The sequence below is a fragment of the Mus pahari genome, chromosome 5 (genome assembly GCF_900095145.1).
Source record: "Mus pahari chromosome 5, PAHARI_EIJ_v1.1, whole genome shotgun sequence".
Classification (NCBI taxonomy): Eukaryota; Metazoa; Chordata; class Mammalia; order Rodentia; family Muridae; genus Mus; species Mus pahari.
Genome location: NC_034594.1, coordinates 137,955,043 through 137,978,193, shown reverse-complemented (window position 1 = coordinate 137,978,193; position 23,151 = coordinate 137,955,043). Strand labels below are relative to the sequence as shown.

General features: G+C 48.0%; 1 protein-coding gene and 1 pseudogene across 1 annotated transcript in view; one reads left to right on the top strand and one right to left on the bottom strand.

Annotated features, from left to right (window-relative positions):
• Positions 1–23,151, bottom strand: part of Gpr161 (G protein-coupled receptor 161) — a 47,017-nt gene that overhangs the window by 6,322 nt on the left and 17,544 nt on the right. The window contains exons 2-5 of the mRNA XM_029539093.1: positions 14,263–14,677; positions 9,178–9,902; positions 2,628–2,732; positions 1,031–1,150 (exon numbers count right to left, since the gene is read on the bottom strand). Of these exons, the coding sequence (XP_029394953.1) occupies positions 1,031–1,150; positions 2,628–2,732; positions 9,178–9,902; positions 14,263–14,633 (1,321 nt within the window). The 5' untranslated portion in view covers positions 14,634–14,677. The remainder of the gene's footprint in view (positions 1–1,030; positions 1,151–2,627; positions 2,733–9,177; positions 9,903–14,262; positions 14,678–23,151) is intronic.
• Positions 18,569–19,127, top strand: LOC110321822 (annotated as a pseudogene).

The following is a 23,151-nucleotide window of genomic DNA, read 5'->3' as shown; positions in this document are numbered from 1 at the left end:
GAGTGGAAACTAGCCCCAGGTCCCAAAGCATCAAGGATGCTCTGTGTTAACAGATGAAGCAGGAAAGCCCAGTCAGCAGGCTCCTGTCCCTGCAGGTTCCAGGGTCATTCATCAGGATGGCAGCAAGGCCTCCACACACCCGGCCACATTCCCACTGTCCATCAGAGGGGGCGGGCTGATAGGACAGGTTCAGATTTATAACTGGATACCATCCATAAAGGGGAGCAACTACTGTGAACTACTGTGTGGGGCACGGAAACTATTTAATCCAATCAGGCTAGTTCCTGAGAAAGATGCGAATTGTTTTGAGTTTTTGAGTTCTCTGTCTCTCTATGACTGTCTCTGTGTGTATCTGTGTGTTTGACTGCAACTGTGTGCGTGCCTGTGTATGTCTGTGTGTATGTGTGTCCATGCTGTGTGTGTGTGTGTTCATAGTATCTGCTCTTTATGTGTGTCTATGTGTGAGTTTGTATGTGTATGTGACTGTGTGTCTATGTGTATGTGTGTCTGAGTGTGTGTATGTGTATTGTATATGTGACTGTGTGTGTGTCTGAGTGTATGTATATGTGTGTATGTGACTGTGTATGAGTGTATGTATGTATATGTGGCTGTGTGTGTTTGTATGTGTCTGTATGTATGACTGTGTACGTGCATGCATGCATGTGTGTGTGCATGTGTGTGTGTGTACATGTATGTGTGTATGTGACTGCGTATGAGTGTATGTATGTATATGTGACTGTGTTTGTATGTGTTTGTATGTATGACTGTGTGTGTGAATGCATGTGTGCGTGCATGTGCGTGCATGTGTGTGTGTGTGTGTGTGTGTGTGTCTACAGCTGCATTTGTCCCACCTTGGATGCTGCTTGCTGTGAGTCAGATGCCTCAGAATTCAAGACTCAAGTGTCCCTAGTGGGTCTGCAGTGATGGGAAGGAGGCAGAGGCGATGAAGCCTTAGCATGTTCTGTGGTAAGGATGAGGCTAGGATCCCCTCCTTGCCCACATGTCGACTGAGACACTGCCATAAACCAACCTTTGATCTGTTCCACTTCATCCTCAAATGTCACGGAGCTCCTCCTCTTGGGTGGGCAAGTGCAGTGCTGGGGAAGGTTGTCCTCAGAAGTGCCATCTTCCAACAGCATCACATCCGTCCCTATGGCGGGCAGAGGATGTACATGTACCTACAGACACCAAGGCCTCTTCCCAGGTCACTGATGACCTGGCCCCACCCTTTAATGCCACAAGCATGTCCAGCTGCCTGTCCTGAAGCAGATGCCTACAAACAGCATGTGTGTGTCATCCATCCTAGGGTTTCACGGACGGGGGAGGAGCTGCCACACCATCGGCTGACCAGATAATCTAGTGTACTTGTGGACAGCACCTGAGGAACAGCACCCATGTCACCTGAGGTCGTCCCTCCTGCACACCACCACCTCTGCCTTGGCTTGTGTTTCCTCTTCCCTTAGGGCACTAGTGTCTAGGAACAGGGATAGGACTTGTGGTTGGCACCTAGATGAGGCCATCAGTCGGCTGATGAGGCTGTCCTCTCCTCTGGTACCCAGAGGGCTGCACAGTCTATGGTGTCTTAGGAACCGTGGGTCATGAGGCTCCTTCAACCTGCGTCCCTCTTCTGTGGTCGGAGGGAAAGGCGGGTCTCTGCCATTCCCCAGTTGGCTTCCCCACAATAAGACAGTAGAGTTCCAGTCACTGATATCTGTCCACTAAGCCCTGCCTTGCCCAGAGCCAGGGCTTGGTTCTGATTTCACTAACAGCTATCTCTCCTACCCTAGAGATGACTTTTCCAAAGCTCCCAGTGAGGTTTGGAATGAAGGCTCAGCTCTTAAAGACTCACAACCAAAGAGATAAAAGTTCCCAGGGATGTGGAAACAGAAGAGCTTGGAGTTCACTGCCTGGCTTGTTGCTTGTCTGGTGATTTGAAATTGCTCCCTCTATGGCCTAGAGCCTTAACATGCGCCAGCTCCAGATGTGGCCAGGTGCCTCACCAACATCAATCTGCGAATTAGGTGAAAAGAACTTTCTGTCTCTGACCATGTTGTTCCCAATCAGGACCACTCAGCAAACATAGGATCTGGCCACCATGGCTCCCCACAAGCACAAGGAGCAGGCCCTAATGTTAGGAAGCCAATAGCAGGAAGGAAGCTGAGAAACAAGTGGGTGGAGTTTAGGGCCTGGGCTGTCAATGGCAGCATAATTAGTGTAAAACCATAGGTTTTTCACATTTTAACTTTTCAAAGGCTTTCTTGTACTTTCAACCTTACAACCATGTGGTGGGGAGAAAGAAGGAGCCAATGGGCCCATTTAATAGAGGAGAAAACAGAGGCGTGGGAAAGCTGAAAGGCTAGAGGCCGTGGCAGGAAACCTATCTCCTGCCTCTTACCACACCCCCTTCACAGTCCTCCACAGTCCTCCACAGTCCCCCACAGTCCTTCCTCCGCAGTCCTCCACAGTCCACCATAGCTCTCCACAGTCCTTCACCGCCCTCCGCAATCCGCCCTCCGCAGTCCTCCCTCCACAGTCCTCCACAGTCCTTGGGGAATGGCCGATCTCCCAGCAGTAGTTAACACAGCCAACTTACACAAGCGAGGGGGTTTTCAGAGTACAACCATTACCTGAATCCTGAGAGTAGCTGAAGCCTGTGTCGCCGGTGCTGCTGCTGTGTCCCAGGGACTGTCCGCCTGCCATGAGCGCCGTGAGGTGTGGGGACAGGCCCAAGTCTGAAAAGCAAAGTTGGCATTGGTAGAATAAACCCAGGCTCCTAGGGTGGGCTGGCAGGCAGCGGGCTTCCTACTGGGCGGCGGGCTTCCTGCTAGGCAGCTGCCTTCCCAGCTTCTGGCCCCGCTGACCCACCAGCTCCTTTTTGAATTCTGTCTCTTGAAAAACTCGCTCCTGATCCACTGGAAGACAGATATCCCTGGGTGCTTTCCCCGGATTTTGACCCTTGTTTCTCTCCCACAGGGAACCTTCCTGACCATGTCAGACACCAAGACAGGTGAGGAGAAAATGTAACTTCCATAAATAGTTAAAAAGCCTTCCCAAAAGTGGAGTCTGGAAAAGGTGCAAAGACAAAGGCATCTGTCATCTGATGGGTCTTTGTCTGTGCCATCCCCATAACAGAAGAATAAAGACAGAGTGGCCTGGGAAAGAGAACTGAGGTTCATGCGGGGGACTAGAAAGAGCCTCCTTCTCACCAAGGGAGCCTCAGGACTGGGAGATTGCCCAGTGGTGGGCGCCACTGACCATCTCAAAGCATCTGGACCCCGCCCCAGCTCTTCCTGCCTAAGCCTCAACACCCCCTCCCCATGTCGGAGGAGCAGAGGGAGTGAAGCAGAGGCTGTAGCACTGAGAAGCCGCCCACCCGGGGCAGAGGCCAGGCCACTGAGAGGTTACAGGAGCACTCTCCTCTGGAAAGTCAGCCAAGAAAGCTGTGTGGGCTCTGAGAACCGGGCGCCTGTGGGATGACGCATCCAGTTCACACCACAACATGGAAGCCTGCTGGCCCCACCTCACCAGAGGCTTCCCAGCTAAAGGGATGACAGGACCTCTACACAGCTAAGAAAAGTCCCCAGCATGACAGACATAGCATGACAGACATAGAAGAAAAAGTGGGACTGGGGGGTAAGTTCGAAGAGGAGACAATAGGGCTGGAGAGATCACTCAGAGGTTAAGAGCACTGACTGCTCTTCCAGAGGTCCTGAGTTCAATTCCCAGCAACCACACGGTGGCTCACAACCATCTGTAAAGGGAGCTGATGCCCTCTTCTGGTGTGTCTGAAGATACCTACAGTATACTCATATACCTAAAATAAATTAATAATTCTAAAAAAAAAAAAAAAGACAACAAAGATCTTAAAGAAAAGTCATTAACTGGGTACATAGTAAAGTTCAAAAAAAAATCTGTGAAGAGCTGGAGGATTATTGAAAAATATATGAAGATAAAGATCTTTAATAAGAGCTATCCTATGTATAGTATCTGGGGAGTAAAAAAAAAAAAAAGCTTAGAAATTACAAACAAACCTAATAGATTTAATGGGCACTATGATTGAATGTGCCCCTGAAAATTTCCTCTGCTGGGAACTTAATCCCCAAGGCAACAGTGTTGAAAGGTGGGGCCTAATGAATGCACTAATGCTGTTATCACAGAAGAGGTCAGTCACCTTAAGAACAACCATGAGGCTGGAGAGGTGGCCCAGAGCTTAAGAGCACTTTGCTACTCTTGCAGAGAGTCTAGGTTTGGTTCCCAGCATACACACTGTGGCTCAATACCTTCTGAAATCCCAGTGCCAAGGGATCTGATGCCCTCATCTAGTCTCTGACAGTGCCGCGCAGGCGTACAGCATACACACACATACATGCAGGCGAGACACTCATATTCACAGTCAAAAAATGAAAGCAAATAAACGAAGAGGAGAAAAAGAGGGAGAAAGGGGGAGGGAGGAGGAGAAGGAATAAGAGAAAGAGGAAGAAGAGGAGGAGAAGGAGGAGCAGAAGGAACAGAATGGTCTCGGTTTACTCATGAATTTGGCCTTCTGCTCTCTGGTCTTGCCCTCCCCTGACTCCCTCCTGTTATGGGATGGCACAGACAAAAGCCCAGCAGATGGTAGTGCTGTGCTTTTAAGACTACCTAGGCCAAGCATAGCGGTGCAGACCTTCAGTCCCAGCACTAGGGAGGCTAGACAGAACTCACGGGTCTCCGTGAGTTCAAGACCAGCCTGGTCTAGAGTTAGTTTCAGGGTAGCCAGAGCTACACCTGAAACTCTGGCTGGGGGAAGGAAGGAAGATGGAACAGAGATTTCTAGCCTTCCAAAAATCTTAAGCCAAGTATAAATAGCCTAATAGATTTAATGGGCACTATGGTTGAATATGCCCCTTAAAAGATCCTCTGATGGGGGCTGGAGAGATGGCTCAGCAGTTAAGAGCACGGAATACTCTTCCAGAGGTCTTGAATTCAAATCCCAGCAACCACATGGTGGCTCACAACCATCTGTAATGAGATCTGATGCCCTCTTCTGGTGTATCTGAAGACAGCTACAGGGTACTTATATATAAAATAAACAAATAAATCTTCTTTAAAAAAAAAAAAGTAGCACAATTGCTCAACACCTTCTGAATATAAATCACTGCTCACTATAAACTGCGCAGTCTCCATCACTTTGAAACAGTAATAGAAATCGGACTAAGATAATGGCCTACCATAGAGAACAATGTTCTCCTGCAATATACTCTAAGATAGGAGAAAGATTCCTCTTTAATTAAATCCTGGTATTTCTGAGAGTTCAAGGTGGTAAACTATACACTCTTCCCTTTCTTCCTGAGAGCAAGGAGGGAATGGCGGGGGTAAGGTGACACATGGCACAGCCACCTCAGAACCATTCACATAAGCAGCTGTCAGTTTGCTTGGGGTTGGTTACAGGGCTGAAACTAGAGAAGATCCCAAAGTCTCCCTGAACCTGCTTATCCCTTCTGACACGGCCTCTGAGCATAACTATGTTCAATAGAGAGCCTGATTCAAGAAGTGGAGCCCCTCAGGGCCATCTCTTGCCAACTGGGACGGTGGCAACCACAATGTGTTTGGATACCAGCTCTGAGGTAGCAGCACAAAGCCAAGAACTCGTGTTTTGGTATCCTCTAGTGAGAACGATCCTTCGAGCCAGACCGCTGTGGCTCGGCTGCGAAGCATTTCCCTCCAAAGAGTAGACACAGCTACTCTGAGATTCCACAGAACACCACCATTTCCCACGGGAATGGGACACATCTAACCCTTCCAACAAAAACATACAGAAGGCTAGGCCCAGGGACCAGGTGTGTTCATGCACCAGGTAGAAGGCACTTCCACATCTGAGACGCAGGGGCTCTGAGCAGAAGGAATGTTTCCTTCTGGCCCTTTATCCTGCGGCCTTTTCTTTCATCCCTGTTTCAGGTTTGTGCTACCGTTCAGCATTAGTTCAGTACTCAGCTCACCAACCTCCACTCCATGGCGCCCCACCCACCTTGAGGTGGGGCTCCCCTAGCAGCCTCCAGGTGCCCAGGAGATTCCTATTCCTACAGAAACCCCGCCCACCAACCTTGGAGATCTGCTAAGGGGACCTCAAAAGCAAAAGGGCTTGGTGGCTCAGTGACAGCCGGTGTCCCAGAGAACTTGAGTCTGAGGTGGACAGACTAAGAAAAGTAAAATCCAGTGGTTTTTTTTTTTTTTTTTTTTTAGTTTTTCGAGACAGGGTTTCTCTGTTTACCCCTGGCTGTCCTGGAACTCACTTTGTAGACCAGGCTGGCCTCGAACTCAGAAATCCACCTGCCTCTGCCTCCCGAGTGCTGGGATTAAAGGCGTGCGCCACCACGCCCTAAAATCCAGTGCTTATGAGTGAATTAGGCTCTGCACGAAGTCACTGCTGTGGTGCGCTTGGGATGTTCTGGGCATGCGCAGGATTCTGTTTCTGCCTTTGCAAGTCTCAGGAACAATAATAATTCTGCCTCCTGACTTCTTAGGTGTCAGCTTTCCATATGCTGCACAAATGAAATCATACAAAACCATTCCGTCGTGTCAGCCATCTTCTGTACCCCCTGTGAATACTAGGGCATTTACCTTCCCCAACTGTAAAGAGCAAGTTTGAAAGCAGATTGACGGTAAGGGAGGTAACCTGGGCTTAGGAATCAGTTGCATTTCAAAGCCCTGTGTGCAGGGGGTGATTCTGGTGAGCCTGACTGAGACAGAGGACTTTCTTTGCACCGAAGTTCAGGGTTGCCCCTCCGACGGAAGATGATCAGGAAGGGGGTGGGTATTCTTGGCTTGGATGGCCATGAGTGTGTACCTGGGATAGAGCCATATTGTATCTTGCTCCCTAGTCCCTAAGGTACTAATGTGGTTGACCGGTCCCCTCCAGTCAAGGCCCTCAGAGAAGAGCAATAGCCACTCCCCATGCCCAGCTCTGGAGAAGCCAAGGATTCAGAACCCGTCAGCCCACAAGGCTGCTTTTTCCTGGACAAGCCTCAGACCACCAATGGCTTTGGGTTTGCCAGCCCAGCCACAACTGGAGCTTTCTGCCGCTCCCACAGCTTGCTAGTCCCTTCCAGGGCAACCCAACAGTTCGCACTGTAAACCGTGGCCATGCCCTAGAGGCTTTGTTTTGCTCTCTCGACCCTTTCCTTTCTCATCCCCTGCCCTGGCTGTTTTCCTTCTTCTTCCTTAGTTTCAGCAGAACGGAAAGCATACATCACGCTCTTGCCAAGAAGATAAGTTATTATAAAATCTGAGCCAATAAGCACCAACAGAATGGAGCCAAGCACTGGATGTACCTTCCGGCTCACAGGTCACACGTGGGAGCGTGAGTTTGTAAGTGGCAAGGGGCGGGCACTTGAGACTAATGGAGACACGGAGATGGTCTCCCCTATCCAGGAATAGTTCTCCACCAGTCCACAAGGTAAGTCAGCTAGCCGATGTTTGTCACAGGCACACGGACAGAGCCTCTTGTCATCTCCGGCCCTGAGTGTTCATAGGCAAAAGGGGTCAGGTCTTTTGCTCTCTTGAGGGTGAAGGTGAAGGGATCTGTTTCCTGAGAAGAGAAACTAACTAGGTCTGGCAAGAAGTGGGAGCTACGGGCTGAAGGAGGTGCACTTGGAATCTCCTTCCAATAGCCTAGCTGGGTGATGTCTTCCTCAGAGTGCCTCTAAAATCCCAACCATGCTCCCTCCAGAGCGACAGAACCACGCCTGTGGTGAGCAAGATGCACCAGGGCATGCTAGCATGCTGGGGGGGGGGGGGTCGCACCAGGGCATGCTAGTCGGGGGTGTCAAAGCTCAAGGAAAAAGAGGCTATTTCCAGTCTCAAAGCATCTCCTCCGGCTTGCATGCTAATTACAGTGGAATCCGCAGTGGAGGCAGAAGGCTGACAGACCACACCCGAAGCAAGAGGTCAAGGTGACTCAGCCAGTAATAAGATAGCTGACTCTTGCGTCCCTAACCAGATGCATGAACAGGATCCCACCAGTCCTGCAGCATTCTGGTCCAAAATATCCCATCTCATTCCCAGCACCAGATTCTCAGGGACACTCTACAAAGGGCCTGACCAACCCTTCATAGACGTGTCTGTGTGAGGCTAGGGTACACGTGTCTGTGTGAGGCTAGGGTACACGTGCGTGGGGCTCTAGGGCCCGTGTCTTACTGCAGTTACGTAGGTTGATAACACTACGGGAGGCTCCCCCATATTATGTTTCCAACTCTTCTAAACCTGAAATTATATGAGAAGAAAAAAACTGAAAAGCATCTAACCTCTGATTAATGTAACTCCTCTAGGTTGCTGGAAGCGTGCGTGCATGTGTGTGTGTGTGTGTGTGTGTGTGTGAGACATGAGTGTGTCCCTCCAGATAGAGTAGCCTTGAACACAGGACAATGACACACTGAAAGAAGGCTATAGTTTGGCACTGGTGCATTCCCCTATACACATACCCACAAAAAAGATTACCAGGGACTATCAGAAGAAACCACTGACCTGGAGGGGAAGCTCAAGGTGACAAGAGTTTGGGAGGCGGGACAGGCTGAGTGATCCAGTAAGGTTTGGAAAGACCATCAGAGGGAGGCAACACTGAAGGAAACTGTTTACCAAGGGAGAAGGCAGCCCGGCCCAAGGCTCAGATTCCTCCTGGCTATCCCCTCCAGACCATGAGGCCCCCGGCTATAGTTCCAGAAAAATCAACTTCCAAATCACAAGGTCACCAGGCGTGGTGGCACACACCTTTAATCCCAGCACTTAGGAGGTAGAGGCAGGTGAATTTCTGAGTTCGAGGCCAGCCTGGTCTACAGAGTGAGTTCCAAGACAGCCAGGGCTACACAGAGAAACTCCGTCTCGAAAACAAAAACAAACAAAAAAACAAAATAACAAAACAAAACAAAACAAAAACAAAACACAAGGTCCCCTGTCTCATTCTCCAGGGATGGGTACTGGGGCTATTCTGACCTCCTCCTCAGCAAGCTCCTTCCACAGCTAAGTGGTAGAAAGCAGTGTGGGAGACACTATGGCTACTCCGGTGTGGCTCTTCACAACAGGAATTCTGTTCCTTGAGCCTTGAGCCTTGAGACCATGACTATGTCACCCTGACGCTGCCCTTAGCTACTGGGAAGGACCCTGGGTGACATCTGCCTGGGGTGTGAGGATCTTTTTCCTAGTTACCTGTGATCCTGTTGGAAATGCTGAAGAGCCTGGAGGTCCTCTGTCGCTGCACAAAGGGTTCCCGGTAATAACGGTCCCCAAAGCACATGCCCAGCAGCTCCTTGCGCACAGTCTTGTTCCAGAGTCCGTAGATCAGAGGGTGACAGATGGCACTGGTAAAGGAAAGCCATGTGGCCCAAGTCTCCAGGGTTGGGGAGACATAGTTCTTCCCCCAGAGTGCTTCTGAGGTAATGACAACCATGTAGGGGCCCCAGGTGACCATGAAGGCACCAATGACCACTAGGATGGTAATGAGGGCTTTGCACTGGTTAGCTGAATAGACCACTCCCTGAAGGGCATTCCTCCTACTGCCGGAGGAAGAGGTGGAGGTACTAGAATTCTTCCTCCCGCTCCTCTGGGAGTCCTCCTCCACAGTGACCACCGTGCCACAGTGCACCTTTCGGGCCTTGACCCTAGCTACCCGGAAGATGAAACCGTAGCATACTAGCATGATGAGAAAGGGAAACAGGGCACACCAGATCTGCCAGAAGATGGTGTAGCCCGGTTCCCGGTGCCACGCGGCCACACACATCCACTTGAACTCATCAAACTCCACCGATGACCAGCCAAATAGGGGCGGCAGACAGCCAATGAGAGAGTGGAGCCAGATGTAGACGAGAGCCATCACAGCTCGGTTCCCTGTGATCTTCATGGGGTACACCATTGGATACAGGACAGCGTAGTAGCTAGAAAAGAAGACAGGGAGGGGGGGAGAGGAGTTACATGGAAGCAGGGTGCCCTACTTTCTTGGGTGGGATTCTTGTACTTCTCCCAACTAACCCCTTGTGCCGGGAAGGCTTCTATGAGAGACATAGTCACCCAGCCCTCTTCAGATAAGCAACATGCTAGACCATATCGCACAACTGCACACTAGCAAGGACACGTGGTCCTGCGCAGAGGTCAGCACATCAGAGCCCACTTGTGTTTAGGAACTTGGTTATTCTCTTCAGGAATTATCCCAATCTGCTTTCTATTGCTGTGATAAACACCAGGACCAGCCAAACCAACTTGAGGGGGAAAGGGTTTGTCTGGATTCCACATCACTGTGTATATCTGAAAAACAGAGATTCATAGAGCTGTCTCAAAGATGAACTTAGCTAAATGTTGACAGTATAGTAAAGTGTCTGGCTTATGGCAGTTAGGTGTCATGTGACAGTAAAATCAGAATCAATGCTGTTGCTTTCTGTATTGCCTTTTAAGAAACATTTAGACAGTGTCTCTTTATTTAGCATGCAGCTCTGTCTGGCTGTCCGGGAACTGGCTCTGTAGACCAGGCTGGCCTTGAACTCACAGCAACCCACCTGCCTCTGCCTCCCCTCCTGAGTGCTGAGAGTAAAGGAGCATACCTCCGTGTCCAGCTTCATGCATCTTTAATTACTGTATCCACTCCCTCTTTCCTCTCCTTCCCAACCCTGCCCTGTCTCCCGAGGCTCCATATACATCACATAAAGATGGAACTCATCTACTCAGTTTATGGTTTTAATCTATGCTACTATCTAATAATAAAAAAATAAATAGCACCTGCCATTAACATATCTAAAGATACTAACTTTCTTTTGATTTTTGGTTTTAGATTATTTTATCTTATGTGCATGAATATTTTGTCTGGATATATATATCTTCACCACATGTGTGCCTGATTCCTGATGAAGTCAGAAGAGGGGGGCAAAGGAAGTCAGAAGAGGGAGTTGGAGCCCCTGGAACTGGAGCTATAGACAGTCATGAGCTGCCACGTGGGTGCTGGGAATTGAACCTGGGTTTTCTGCAAGACCCTCAAGTACCCTTAGCCACTGAGCCATCTCTCCAGCCCTAATTTTTTTTTTTTTTTTTTTTGGTTTTCAAGACAGGGTTTCTCTGTGTAGCCCTGGCTTTCCTGGAACTCACTTTGTAGACCAGGCTGGCCTCAAACTTAGAAATCCGCCTGCCTCTGCCTCCCAAGTGCTGGGATTAAAGGCGTGCGCCACCACGCCCAGCTAAATTTTTTTAAATAATAGTTTTGTCACAAAGATCTGGCCAAGCTACTGTGAATCTATCTTGTTTTGATGGGGTAGATGAGCTATTTTTTTTTTTCCAAGGTCTTAGTAACTCTCCGTCATCGCAAGGCAGTCCCTTCATCACTGACTGACCTCGGATCCAGGCCGTGAGGATAGAAGCTACAGTGGGTAAGTCTGTCTGTGTCAGTCTGTCTGTGTGCAACCCTATCACCTGGTTTCTAGCTGTCAGATGCTACACGCCTGGCACACACCCTGGGCACTTCTATCTTATTTTGCCTTGTCTCTTCCTCTGCACTCTCACAGCATCTTTCCCATGGTGGAACACTCCAGAGTTATATGATCCCAAGTTCACCTCTCCTTCAATATTAATTTTACAGCATATGACCCACCTCATTCAGCTATGCATTCCCAATATAAGTGCTCAATAATTGTTCACCTAAAGAATTAACACAGTGGGGCTAGTGAGATGGCTCAGTGGGTAAGAGCACCTGACTGCTCTTCCGAAGGTCTGGAGTTCAAATCCCAGCAACCACATGGTGGCTCACAACCATCCGTAACAAGATCTGACTCCCTCTTCTGGAGTGTCTGAAGACAGCTACAGTGTACTTACATATAATAAATAAATAAATCTTTAAAAAAAAAAAAAAGAATTAACACAGCCTATCTGCTTAGTAGAGGGGAGCTCCCCACCTCCTGCATACCTGTAAAATCTTATTTGCTCTTTAAGATGTCACTCAAATGTCCTGCCCATCAGCAGCAGTGACTTCGGTAGCTATCCCTGGGAGCTAGTTCTGCATAGTTAAGTCTGTGCTGCTAGGAGGTCCTCTGGTGGGCAGTTTGGTGTCTGTAGCTTACTACCCCAAGGCCGTGCCTTGGGCCTTAAAGAATCCAACCATGAGCCCTTGCACTGGCACAGGTACACTGTGGATTCATTGTGATGCTGTGGTCTGAGGGGTTGTTACTCTCACCTTCACTTAACTTGACCCAGATTTGCATCTTCCTGGAGCTACAGCTGCAGTCCCGCCACTCTGACCCAGTGCACAGAGTGCTACAGAGGCTCAGGGGACCACCTAAGCTGCTTAGCCTCGATCTGCATTCCACAAGACCCGAAGCATGGATGTTCAAAAACCATTATTTTTTAAAATCTAAAGTAAAGTGCCGTGAATATCTGTTTCCTCTTAACGCCCATCAAACTCCTTTTCCTGTGTTATACGATCCATCCAGGTAGGACACGGCAGTTCCACAAATGGAACAGGGTCACGTGTTCACTAAAGAGAGCTCTGTGAAGTCACCTAAATCCAGTAATGAGGTACTAAAAAATAAGTCAGAGTCCATCACAGAGTACCACATGACCACTAATAGCACATTCTCCAAGGTTATGGAGGCGATGCTCATAATTGCATATTAAATGACAAAGCAGGACATGAACATCAGCCTATTGTAAGAAGGGTACTGTCAGTCAGGCTGGGCGGGAGGCTCTGTGCCTGCCACTCTTGCAAAGGACCCAGGGGTCAGTTTCCAGCAGCTATGCTGTGTGGCTCACAACCACCTGTAACTCCAGATTCAGAGAGTCCAACATCCTCTTCTGGCCTCTTTGGGCACCTGCACCTGCACACACATGCATACCTATGCGTGCATGAAATTAAACCTAAAAGAAAATCTTTTTTAAAAGCTGTCCTGTGGAGCAGCTGGAGAGGCTGCTCAGTGGTTAAGAACACTGGTCACTCTTGCAAAGGACCTGAGTTTGTTTTGTGGTGCTCCACTGATGCCTCACAACTATTCATTTCTCCAGTTTCAGGAGAGCCGATGCCCTCTTTTGACCTCGGCAGCCACCATGCGCACACGACACACATACATACATGTAGGCAAAACATAAAATAAACAGATCTAAGAAGTAAAATATAAAAAGTGTACTGCTGGAGGAAATACACTGCAAACATGAGGTGAACTGCCCCTGGCTGGCCACACTGTGAGTTTTCTCTGCTTTCATTCTTTCGACTTGTGTCGTTTTTACATGTGGAAAAGCCAATTGGTTCATTTGTCTCATTCATTCTACATTCTCTACAAAGCCATGGGGAAAACAAGAATCCAGTCTTGGAGTCCAGCATCGCTGTGCTCTGGGGAGCTAGTCCAACCCAAAATAACCATGTTCCCAAGAGTCTGGAGACTTGTGTCAGCCTGGGACGACATCCCTGACTAGCCCCCTCTGTACTGTCCCTCCCCCACTGAGATCCTTCCCAATTTCCAGGTAATCACACAGATCATGACTCCATTCTCCGTTTTCAAGAAGTCCAGTGCTTGTGGATGACAATGCGAACATAGGATGATTGAAAGCTACGCCCGCCAGCAGAGCACACACAGCACAGCGCAGGACTCCAACCCGAGGTGCAGCTGATCAGCTTGGGCACTGGTGTCTGTCCCCTGTCCCAGCTATAGCTCTGGTGGGATCAACAGAGGCTACAAAATGTGCTTCTGCACATGTCACTATTCCCTGGGCTGTATGCCTTCCCACTGCTCCCCCCAACCAGTCCTGACCACCTCCAGAGAATAAAAGAATAAAGGGAGCTTTTATCTGAGGTCCACCAGTCAAGATGGGGCAGAGACCAAAGCAAGACACACGGCAGAGAGGAACGGCTGGCTGAGTCTAAAGATGGGACTCAATTCCTACTCTGTCATTTTACTCTCCTCTAAAGTTACAGTCATGCATCACTTAACAAAAGGAAAGCATTCTGAGCCCTGCCATCTAGTGATTTTTTTTTTATGCAGAAGACATTACAGAGTGTTGGTATAAACCTTAGATGTTAGACATTCTGCACACCTAGGCTATATGGTACATGTCAAACATACAATCTGTCACCCACGGGAACATCATATGAGGTACTTGACTGTACATAACATATAAATAAGAGGAGCTGAAGAAGAGGCAGCGCACTCACTCTCATACAGAAGAACCTTCTCGTGCCCCTCCCAGGAACAAGACCATCTGAAGCCGGTAGACCAGAGATCCCTCGTTCCATAACCCTTCAGCTCTCCAAGTCTGATGCAAACTTACCGATCGATGGCAATGACCCCAAGGGTGAGCATGCTGGCTGAGCTGATCAGCAGGTAGAGAAGGGCAGAGAAGTTGCACCAGACCACACCGAAGATCCATTCCCTCCGGATGGAGCTAGTCACCACGAACGGCAGCACCAGCACGGACAACAGGAAGTTGGACAAGGTCAGGCTGAAGACGAACTTGTTGCTGAGGGTGAGGAGGTAGGACTTCTTGTACAAGGTGACGACAATGACCAGGTTGCCCAGGCAGACGAGGACAGTGATGATGATGATGGCGATGAACTCAGAAACAGCACCCCCTTCACCACCCTCTGTCGATGTGAGGTTGCTCAGTTCCTTCCTGTAGCTGAGGGAGGAGTTGAGGCTCATGGTCAGTGCCCCTCGGGATGCGGTGAGCAGAGCATGCTGGACGACTGCAGAAAGAAGGCAGGACCAGAGGTTGGAAAGACTCATCAGGTCACATCATTTACACTTTATGAAAGAGAGACCTGAGCCTTAGCAGGGCTCTTATGTACCTCACATTGGCCAACGTGTTTGAAATGTCCTGGACAGTCTTGCCCACGGAACCCCTACAGCTTGTTTTGTGTCCGGCTTGCTGACTCTGGACTTGACCACCATACCAGTCTCACTCCCTTGGCTTTGTGAGGTTTCCCTAAGATCCACACATGGTTTTTCGAGACAGGGTTTCTCCGTGTAGCCCTGGCTGTCCTGGAACTCACTCTGTAGAACTGGCTGGCCTCAAACTCAGAAATCCTCTGGCCTCTGCCTCCCAAGTGCTGGGATTAAAGGCGTGCACCACCACTGCCTGGCTTCAAATCCAGCATCCTGAATATACTAGCAAGCACCCTACCACTGAGCTATGCAGCCCAAATCTGCACTTGAAATGATCAGGCAGAGGGACAGGTGGCTTGTCTTAAGCGTGCTCCGTGGGACATTTTATTTTGTAGACTGCCGCTCTGGACTCTTGCTCCTTGTGCTGGATTTTCAACTGGCAAAATGGTCATCATAAAGGACCTCACATGGGAATTACAAAGAGCTACAATTTAACCCTATCCCAGCAGACTTGTGGGCACGTGAATTTTACCATAAGATTATCCTAACAGCAATTCTGAGCAAGGTTAGTCAGTCAGGGTTAATACCAAAGCAGGGTGGCTACTCTCATTAGGTATGGTGGAGGCAAGGGAGCAAGTGGGAAACCGTGGATGGGGACAGGAAGACGCCAAATTGGCCCACACAGACTTCACTATTAGGTGTGGTCCCTGCTCTCAGGAAACTGGCTCAAGCTCTTGGCTAGAATTGAAAGATTTTAAGCATAAAATATGTAAACTAATGTTTCTCCAAAACTTTTTATCTACTTTAATCGGCCAAAAAAAAAAAAAAAAAAAAAAAAGAAAGAAAGAAAGAAAAAAGAAAATCCCAGATTGCTTCCCCCACCCGCTCTCGACATCCATGAACAGAAAACACCAGAAAGGGAAGATGGCTTCCCGTGAAGACAGACACGGTCCCTAGTGACTAAAGTATTCCCACACAGCATCGAGATGATCCCAAAACCCTCTGAGAGGACCTGCCACCTCTCTATCCAGGCACCCTTGCTACAGGGGTGAGAGGTGAAGAAGCAGCCTGTCTCCTCACAGAAGCACTAGAGACAGCTGACAAGCTCCACTGCAGGGAACCCAACCTCGGTGAGGTTGACTGGAGCAGCACTAACATGAGCCCCTCATCCCGATCATCCTCCCTCACCCCCTCTCCTCCTCCTCCAACTCTCCTAGTCTCCATGATGTCCAGAGCCTTTATTAAGGCAAAAGCCCCCTTTGCACTGGCTCACAGATGTGTACAATGTACCATTCTATATATAGTCTTCTAGCCGATGTCAAGTGCAGAAGCAGTTTTCTCCTGCATCAGGACCAGTGTCTTTCCAATATTCCCTCTAAGAATACATTATCTTGTAACAATGATACCATCCCGTTGGGCTTATGTAAGTGTGTGGTCAACTAACATGCAAAGTTTGTAGCACAGGAAATGCTGTGAAGGCAGATGTCCCAGACTTGAACATACGGAATTAACGTCTCTAAAGCTAAGTACAAACATTACTTATACTAAAGTCTGCACTGTGCATGTCAGCCCATATTTCCAGGCTGCTAAAATATTCTGAATCTTGATCTGGTTATGTAATATCTTAGTTCTCCCAGTTTGGGGGCACAGAAATGCTTTGTGGGTGTGCCGACTACAGGTAAGAATCGTTGTTAAGGCTCTTTCTGGTTTTCACCTTTAGTTGCCAAGTTCTGGATTTTGTTGCCTCCAGGTAAATTACTAGTTGGCATCTCAAAACAAAGCCTTCACATACGCATATCATTCTAGAGTTACAACAGCTGTAACATGATGGTTAATAAAAAGCAGACTAGGTACCGGGCATGGTGGCGAACACCTTAACCCAGCACTTAGGAGGCAGAAACAGAGAGTTCTCTGCTAGTTCAAGACCAGTCTGGTCTACAGAATGAGTGACGGGCTGGCCAGAGCTTCATAGTGATGCCTGTCTCAAAAAAAGGAAAAAAAAAAAAAGTACACTGAAAGAAAAGTAAATAAAAAACTGGAAAACATAAAATTTAAAACTCAAATACTACATTATAAGTTTTAAAAATCAAGGGAGATGAGAGCATCCAACAGGAGGTTGTCTTTGATTTATTTGAGCTGACAACTATATGTATTCACAGGGTACATGTTTATATACATTATGGAATACATAAATAAGGCTAATTAACATATTTAACTCCTCACATCCTTTTCCTTCCTTGGGTAAACATTTAAAACCTGCTCTGAGCAGTTCTGAAATATACATTACCTTGCTATAATCACCATATTGCATAATAGGTCCCAAAAATGTATTTCTCACCAAGTGGAATAGTGTAGATCTTTAATCCCAGCCCTTGGGAGGCAGAGGCAGAGGCAGAAGGATCTCTGTGAGTTTGAGGCAAGCCTGGTCTACAGAGAAAGTTCCAAGCTAGCCAGAGCTCCGTGGTGGTATAATCTTTAATTTTTCTCCTACTGGCTGACTGAACATGGAAGCCTTTAAAGATGTGACTCGCGTGAAAAACATCACAAATGAGACCGTCCTCAGGCAGAGAGTTTGGGTACGTGTCCCCAGCACCTGGTCAAGCTCCATCTACATGGTGGGTAACTTGGTTGGTGAATGACTTTGTCAGAAAGGTAAATATCATAAAGGCAACTTCTGAGAAAACAAAATGGGATGCAAAGTTTCCAGCCCAGGAGATGAGACCAGGAGAGTCTGCACTGATCCGGTTAGCAGGTCCACAAGGGACTGCAGAATGCAGGGGCTGCAGCCAGGGTCCTTTAGGTTTCCTGGTACATCCCTTCCCAGGAGGGAGACAAAGAGGTGCGTCAAAGAGGTGGCCACCCAGGGAAATCCAAAGTCCTAGTCTCTACCAGTAGTTACAGAGTGGGCAAGTGCGTGCCTTGGCAGATCCTGCTACACTGGATCTTTAGAGAACAGGAATTTGGAAGGCCCCAGCCATCACAAGCTTGCTGGCCGACAGCCAGCTCACCCAGGGGCCTGACAAGCCAGGGCCCATTGAATAGAAGCAAATTCCAGTGTGACTCACTCTGACTCTCCTGAGGACCCTCTGCTGCCAGGAACAAAGGTGTTCCTGAACTTGCTTCCACTGTTCCTCTCACACACAGCTAGACAGGGCATGAGTGGGTGTCAATGCAGGACCAGCAACTGTCCCAGAAAGAGCGAAAGTCCCAGCTACACGCCTTTACCTTTAAGGCCACAGATCCAAGGGTGGCTGCCCTTCTTTGGAAACTGCCTTTAGTCTAGTCATCCATTTCCAAGGACAGTAAACCACACGAGCCTTAAGACGACTGGCCACAGCCTCGAGCCATCCAAAGGCAAGCCTTGTCACTCAAGGCAGCGATCAATATCCATCCTTGATTAAAACACAAGGCAGTGCTAGAGAGCACAGACCTGCTGAGCTGTACAAACCAGTTTGTGTGGTGATTCCCGTTAAACACTCTGAGGCCCGAGCTACAAGGACAGAATGACCATGGTAGTAGCTCCTCTCTTCCTTCCATGACTGTAAGTTTGCATATTTTGTGATTCTGCTTCACCTACTTCCTTAGAATCCTTATCATCACTGCTCCTACTGCACTTCTGACTCCATTACTGCTGTCTGAGTCTGGGAGGACGACAGCGGCTTAAGAGCTGAGACCACGAGGTGGCTCTCGTGGAGGCAGCTAGCGCGAGGCTGCGTCGTACCCTGCGCTGCCCAGACTAGCGAACAGTTAGGATGGCTAAAAGTGACCCCAAGAAACCAAAGGGCAAGATGTCTGCTTATGCCTTCTTTGTGCAGACATGCAGAACATAAGAAGAAAAACCCAGAGGTTCCCGTTAATTTTGCAGAGTTTTCCAAGAAGTGCTCTGAGAGGTGGAAAACCATGTCTAGCAAAGAGAAATCAAAGTTTGATGAAATGGCAAAGGCAGATAAAGTATGCTATGACCAGGAGATGAAAGATTATGGATCAGCTAAAGGAGGCAAGAAGAAGGACCCAAAGGCCCCCAAAAGACCTCCATCTGGATTTTTCTTATTCTGCTCTGAATTCTGCCCCAAGATCAAGTCCACAAACCCTGGCATCTCCATTGGAGATGTGGCAAAAAAGCTGGGTGAGATGTGGAATAACTTCAGTGACAGTGAAAAGCAGCCTTACGTTACCAAGGCAGCAAAGCTGAAGGAGAAGTGTGAGAAGGATGTTGCTGACTGTAAGTCTAAAGGGAAGCTTGATGGTGCCAAGGGTCCTGCTAAAGTTGCCCAGAAAAAGGTGGAAGAAGAGGAAGAGGAAGATGAATAAAACTCTGTCTCCTTGTGAATACCTTAGAGTAGGAGAGCGCTGTGACTGACACATCTCTTACTTGAGTCGTGTCTATTGCTCTTGTTAGGTTTAATTACAAAATTTGATCACGATCATATTGTAGTTTCTCAAAGTGTCAGTGGTTTACATGAAGTGGCCGCGGGTGTCCAGAGCGCCCTGAAACTGTATCAAAGCTGTACATAGCTCCAGACATTTTTAAATTGAAAAGGCACTCTCGCGTCCTCCTCACTCAGTGCACTTTGCTGTTGGTGTGACAAGGCAATTAAAGATGTTTCTGGCATTTTGTTCTCAACTCGTAAGGTCGTGTTAACTGTATGGTTGTTGGCTAGCCACCCTGAGTTGTCAACTGTACATATCTATAGTTTGTAAAGAGAACAAAACAACCCAGATGGATCCTTGATGCTCCTTGTCTGGCGTGGAGGCTGTGAGGGGCAGATGCCTTTTGGAGGGGCCATAGCTCAGGTCGTGCACTATGAGGCTGGACCTGTTGATACTGTGGTGGGCATCCATTTAGCTTCAGGTTGTCCTGTTTTTGTATATAGTGGCATAGCATTCTGCTGACATTCTTAGTTGTGGAAGGGGGGAGGGGTCAGCTGGCATGAGAAGTGTTTGGAGTTTTTTCTTCAGTTAAGTGCAGTAGGGTTTTAAACTTTTTAAAGAAACTGTAGAACTCATCATTGTCAGCAAAACAAAGAACTACTGCATCAATGGAAGTTCAAGAACCCTCTGGACCTAAATGCAATTTGCAACATTCTGTTATTTTTTGTATGTGTAGAATGCTGAAATGTTTTTGAAGTTAAATAAACAGTATTACATTTAAAAAAAAAAAAAAAAAGAGCTGAGACCACAAAGAGATTCTGACACCAGGCTAACCTGGGTAAACCTAGCCTCTCCACTCGTGATCCCGGAATGTAGGTAATCCACTGACTTCCATTGCCCCACCTATAGCGTGACTTTCATATCCCACACAGAGGAGGTGTGAGGGTTGAATCTGTGTGTGTCCAGCCTCTAAAACAGCTTCTAGCACAAGCCTGCCTTTGCCACAAGAGTTTAACTTCAGTCTACTTTGGAAACTGCTTTTCCTTTATTTTCTCATTGGAGCAAATCTGACATCACCTCTGACTCCAAAAGTCAATTCTTCATCTAGGGTGATGCTGTTCATAGCCGCTGGCCTAGGGATGGTCACAGAACTCCAGGCTCAGGACTTTGGCTGAAAGTGTTAGAGGACACACTAGTCAACCAAAGGGCTTATAGTCTGACACAACAAGAACATAGCTTTGCATCAGCTGGCCACTTTTGATACTACATAGGAAAGGCTTACCAGGAAATACAGCCAAGAGTGTGTGTGTGTGTGTGTGTGTGTGTGTGTGTGTGTGGTGTGGTGCACTGGGGAGAGAAAGGGAGAAGATGCAGATTAATCCATTCACAGATGCTCATGGAACAGCCTGTGAGTCTAAAATCTTATTTTTCTCAGTTATATACTCAGATTGTCCCCACCCCTTACTTATGCTAATTTCCTTAAGTATCTGTCACTTGAAAGTCAATCCTGACTAATTTCCTAACACATTCTGATCTGCATTCAACATGTCAATATTCTGCCTCTTCGCCAAGTTTATGCTAACTCCTCAGACACGACTCGGCTGCCTCAGCTGCCTTCTGGAAACCTCCCTATCCTTCCCTTTTTGGATTCACCAATTGCTCTTGCACGAAAGTGTGGGAAAGCTGTTCTCCTCCAACGTGGGGTCTCTGTAGGGTCAGAAGACCTATGTCACAGTCCACATGCACCGTGAGACAAAGGTCACTTCCTTGGCTGGTTGGTGTTTTGTCAACTTGACACATACTGGATTCATGTAAGAAAGGAGAACCTCAACTGAGGAAGGTCTTCAACTAGTTAAGTCTGTGCAGCATTTTCTTGATTAATGATTGATGTGGGAGAGCCCAGCCCACTGGAGGTGGGACCACCATGGGCAGATAGTCCTGGATGGCATAAGGAAGCAAGCTGAGAGCTATGAAGAGCAAGCCAGTGAGCAGTGTTATTCCATGGCCTTTGCTTCAGTTCCTGTCTCCAGGTTCCTGCCCTGCTTGAGTTTCTGCTCTGACTTCCCTAAGTGATGGACTGTTAACTCTCCAAGTAGTCATACTATTTTGATCACAGCAATAGAAGCCCTAAAACATCTCCCTTCTTCCATAACACATCTTATAAATGGGACTGTCAGTGAACAGCCAGAGAGCCCGCAAGCAATATAGGTGGTGCCATGAGGATGAAGGAGGCAGAACTTCTAATACTTCTCTAACAATGGACCACTAGACCAGACAAGACTGGGGCCCTCTGCTCCAGAGTTCAGCTGTCCATCTTGGAAGAAAGTTCTTTTCTGATAACCTTGGGTACCCCCTGAGTGAGATTATGGCTAGTTTCCTCCTCCTCTCCCTCGTCTTCTTCCTCTTCCTTCTCCTTCTCTTCCTCCTCCTCCTCCTCATCTTCCTAGAGCTAGTCTCTCCCTCTGAGATGGGACCTTCCCCTTCATTTCCACCCCACACATCTTACAACCCATTTCAGGAAGCACTGACCAGCCTGAAAAGGTAGGAGGGTCACAGATGCCGTCGTTTAAGGAAGTGAAATACAGATAAACATATGAGACATTCAGATACACTCCCCAGGTGAAAATATTCCAAAGCATCACTTTAAACAAGCTCCGGTGAAGTCAGCACGCGATTCTGATCATACTCCAGAGGTTCGTCGTCTGCGCACCCCAAAGCACCTCCTTGACATCAATAACACTAGCAGGGGGTGGGTGGAGTTGGGGAGAAGGTTCTAATAACCACCTTGTTTGTACTTCAGACAACTGAGAGGAGGAGTTGAACCCCCACTCCAATCCTACCCACAAACAACACACAGCTCAACAGGAGCCAGAGAAGGATCACAGGGTCCCTGGTCTTCATGTCTATGTGGATAAAGGGCTCTCTATCCCTGGTCCCCATTATGATCAAGCAGTCACATGAAAGTCAGTCTACAGACGGCAGGCACAGGAAAAAGACCTGTTATGCTGGGGACGATGTGCACCCCCACTGGCCTTCCTAGAGTTGTCTGCAGTGTTCAGGGCCTGGCTTTGCTCTCCAGTTGCGACCCACAAAGCTGGTATATGCTTGTTCAGAATCTCTTGATGTGTGAATTAGATCTGTGCTCTGATCTGGCTTGGAAAAATACATCCAGGGAAGGAAAAGAAGCCACGGGACCCCACGGGACCTTCCGGTCGCTTTCTGAATTCCCCGTTTGCTGGCCCCTTTGCAGCATCCTTCAGCGCTGTAGCCGAAGTCTGTGGTTTAGGCTTCTTTGCTAGCCTCTGCCACTATGATCCTGTCCACAAAAGCATGAGGCATGGTATCTATCCAGATGCACGCTCTTGACTCGTTATTTAATCTGTCTGGGCATCATGTTCTATCTGTAAAATAGAGGCAAAAGGATTGCCTGTTCCAGAGCTTGTCAATGAGTCAATATTTGTACAGTTCCTAAAATAGTGCCTGGGTCCATGGAAGTACCCATTAAAGAAAACAGGAAATGGGCTGAGAAAGGTAACATTTAAGGTTAAGTAAGCTTAGCTCTAAAACCTGGTTTTGTGGCTGTGACTGATCTTTAACCCACCCATGTAACTCACTGTAACACATGGGGTTCTATATGGTCTAGCCTCGTTTCATTTCGTACATCTCACCCACCTACCCACCACTGCCCAGACCCAGTCATCTCTAGCAGCCGGGCTATGCTGGACTACACATTGCCTACCTTTTGTTATGCTTACATCTGCTTGGAATCTTCTCCCTGTTTGTGGAATGAATGAATAAGGAGTTCTAATAACTTCCTTGAAAGAGAAGAAGCAAACTAATAAATGAGAGAGGACTGGGGTCTTGGGATAATATGAAAAATACACAAATTCCTGACACTGGATTTGACAGAGTGTCAGAGATAATCGATAAACACTTGATTGCTCTCTCTCTCTCTCTCTCTCTC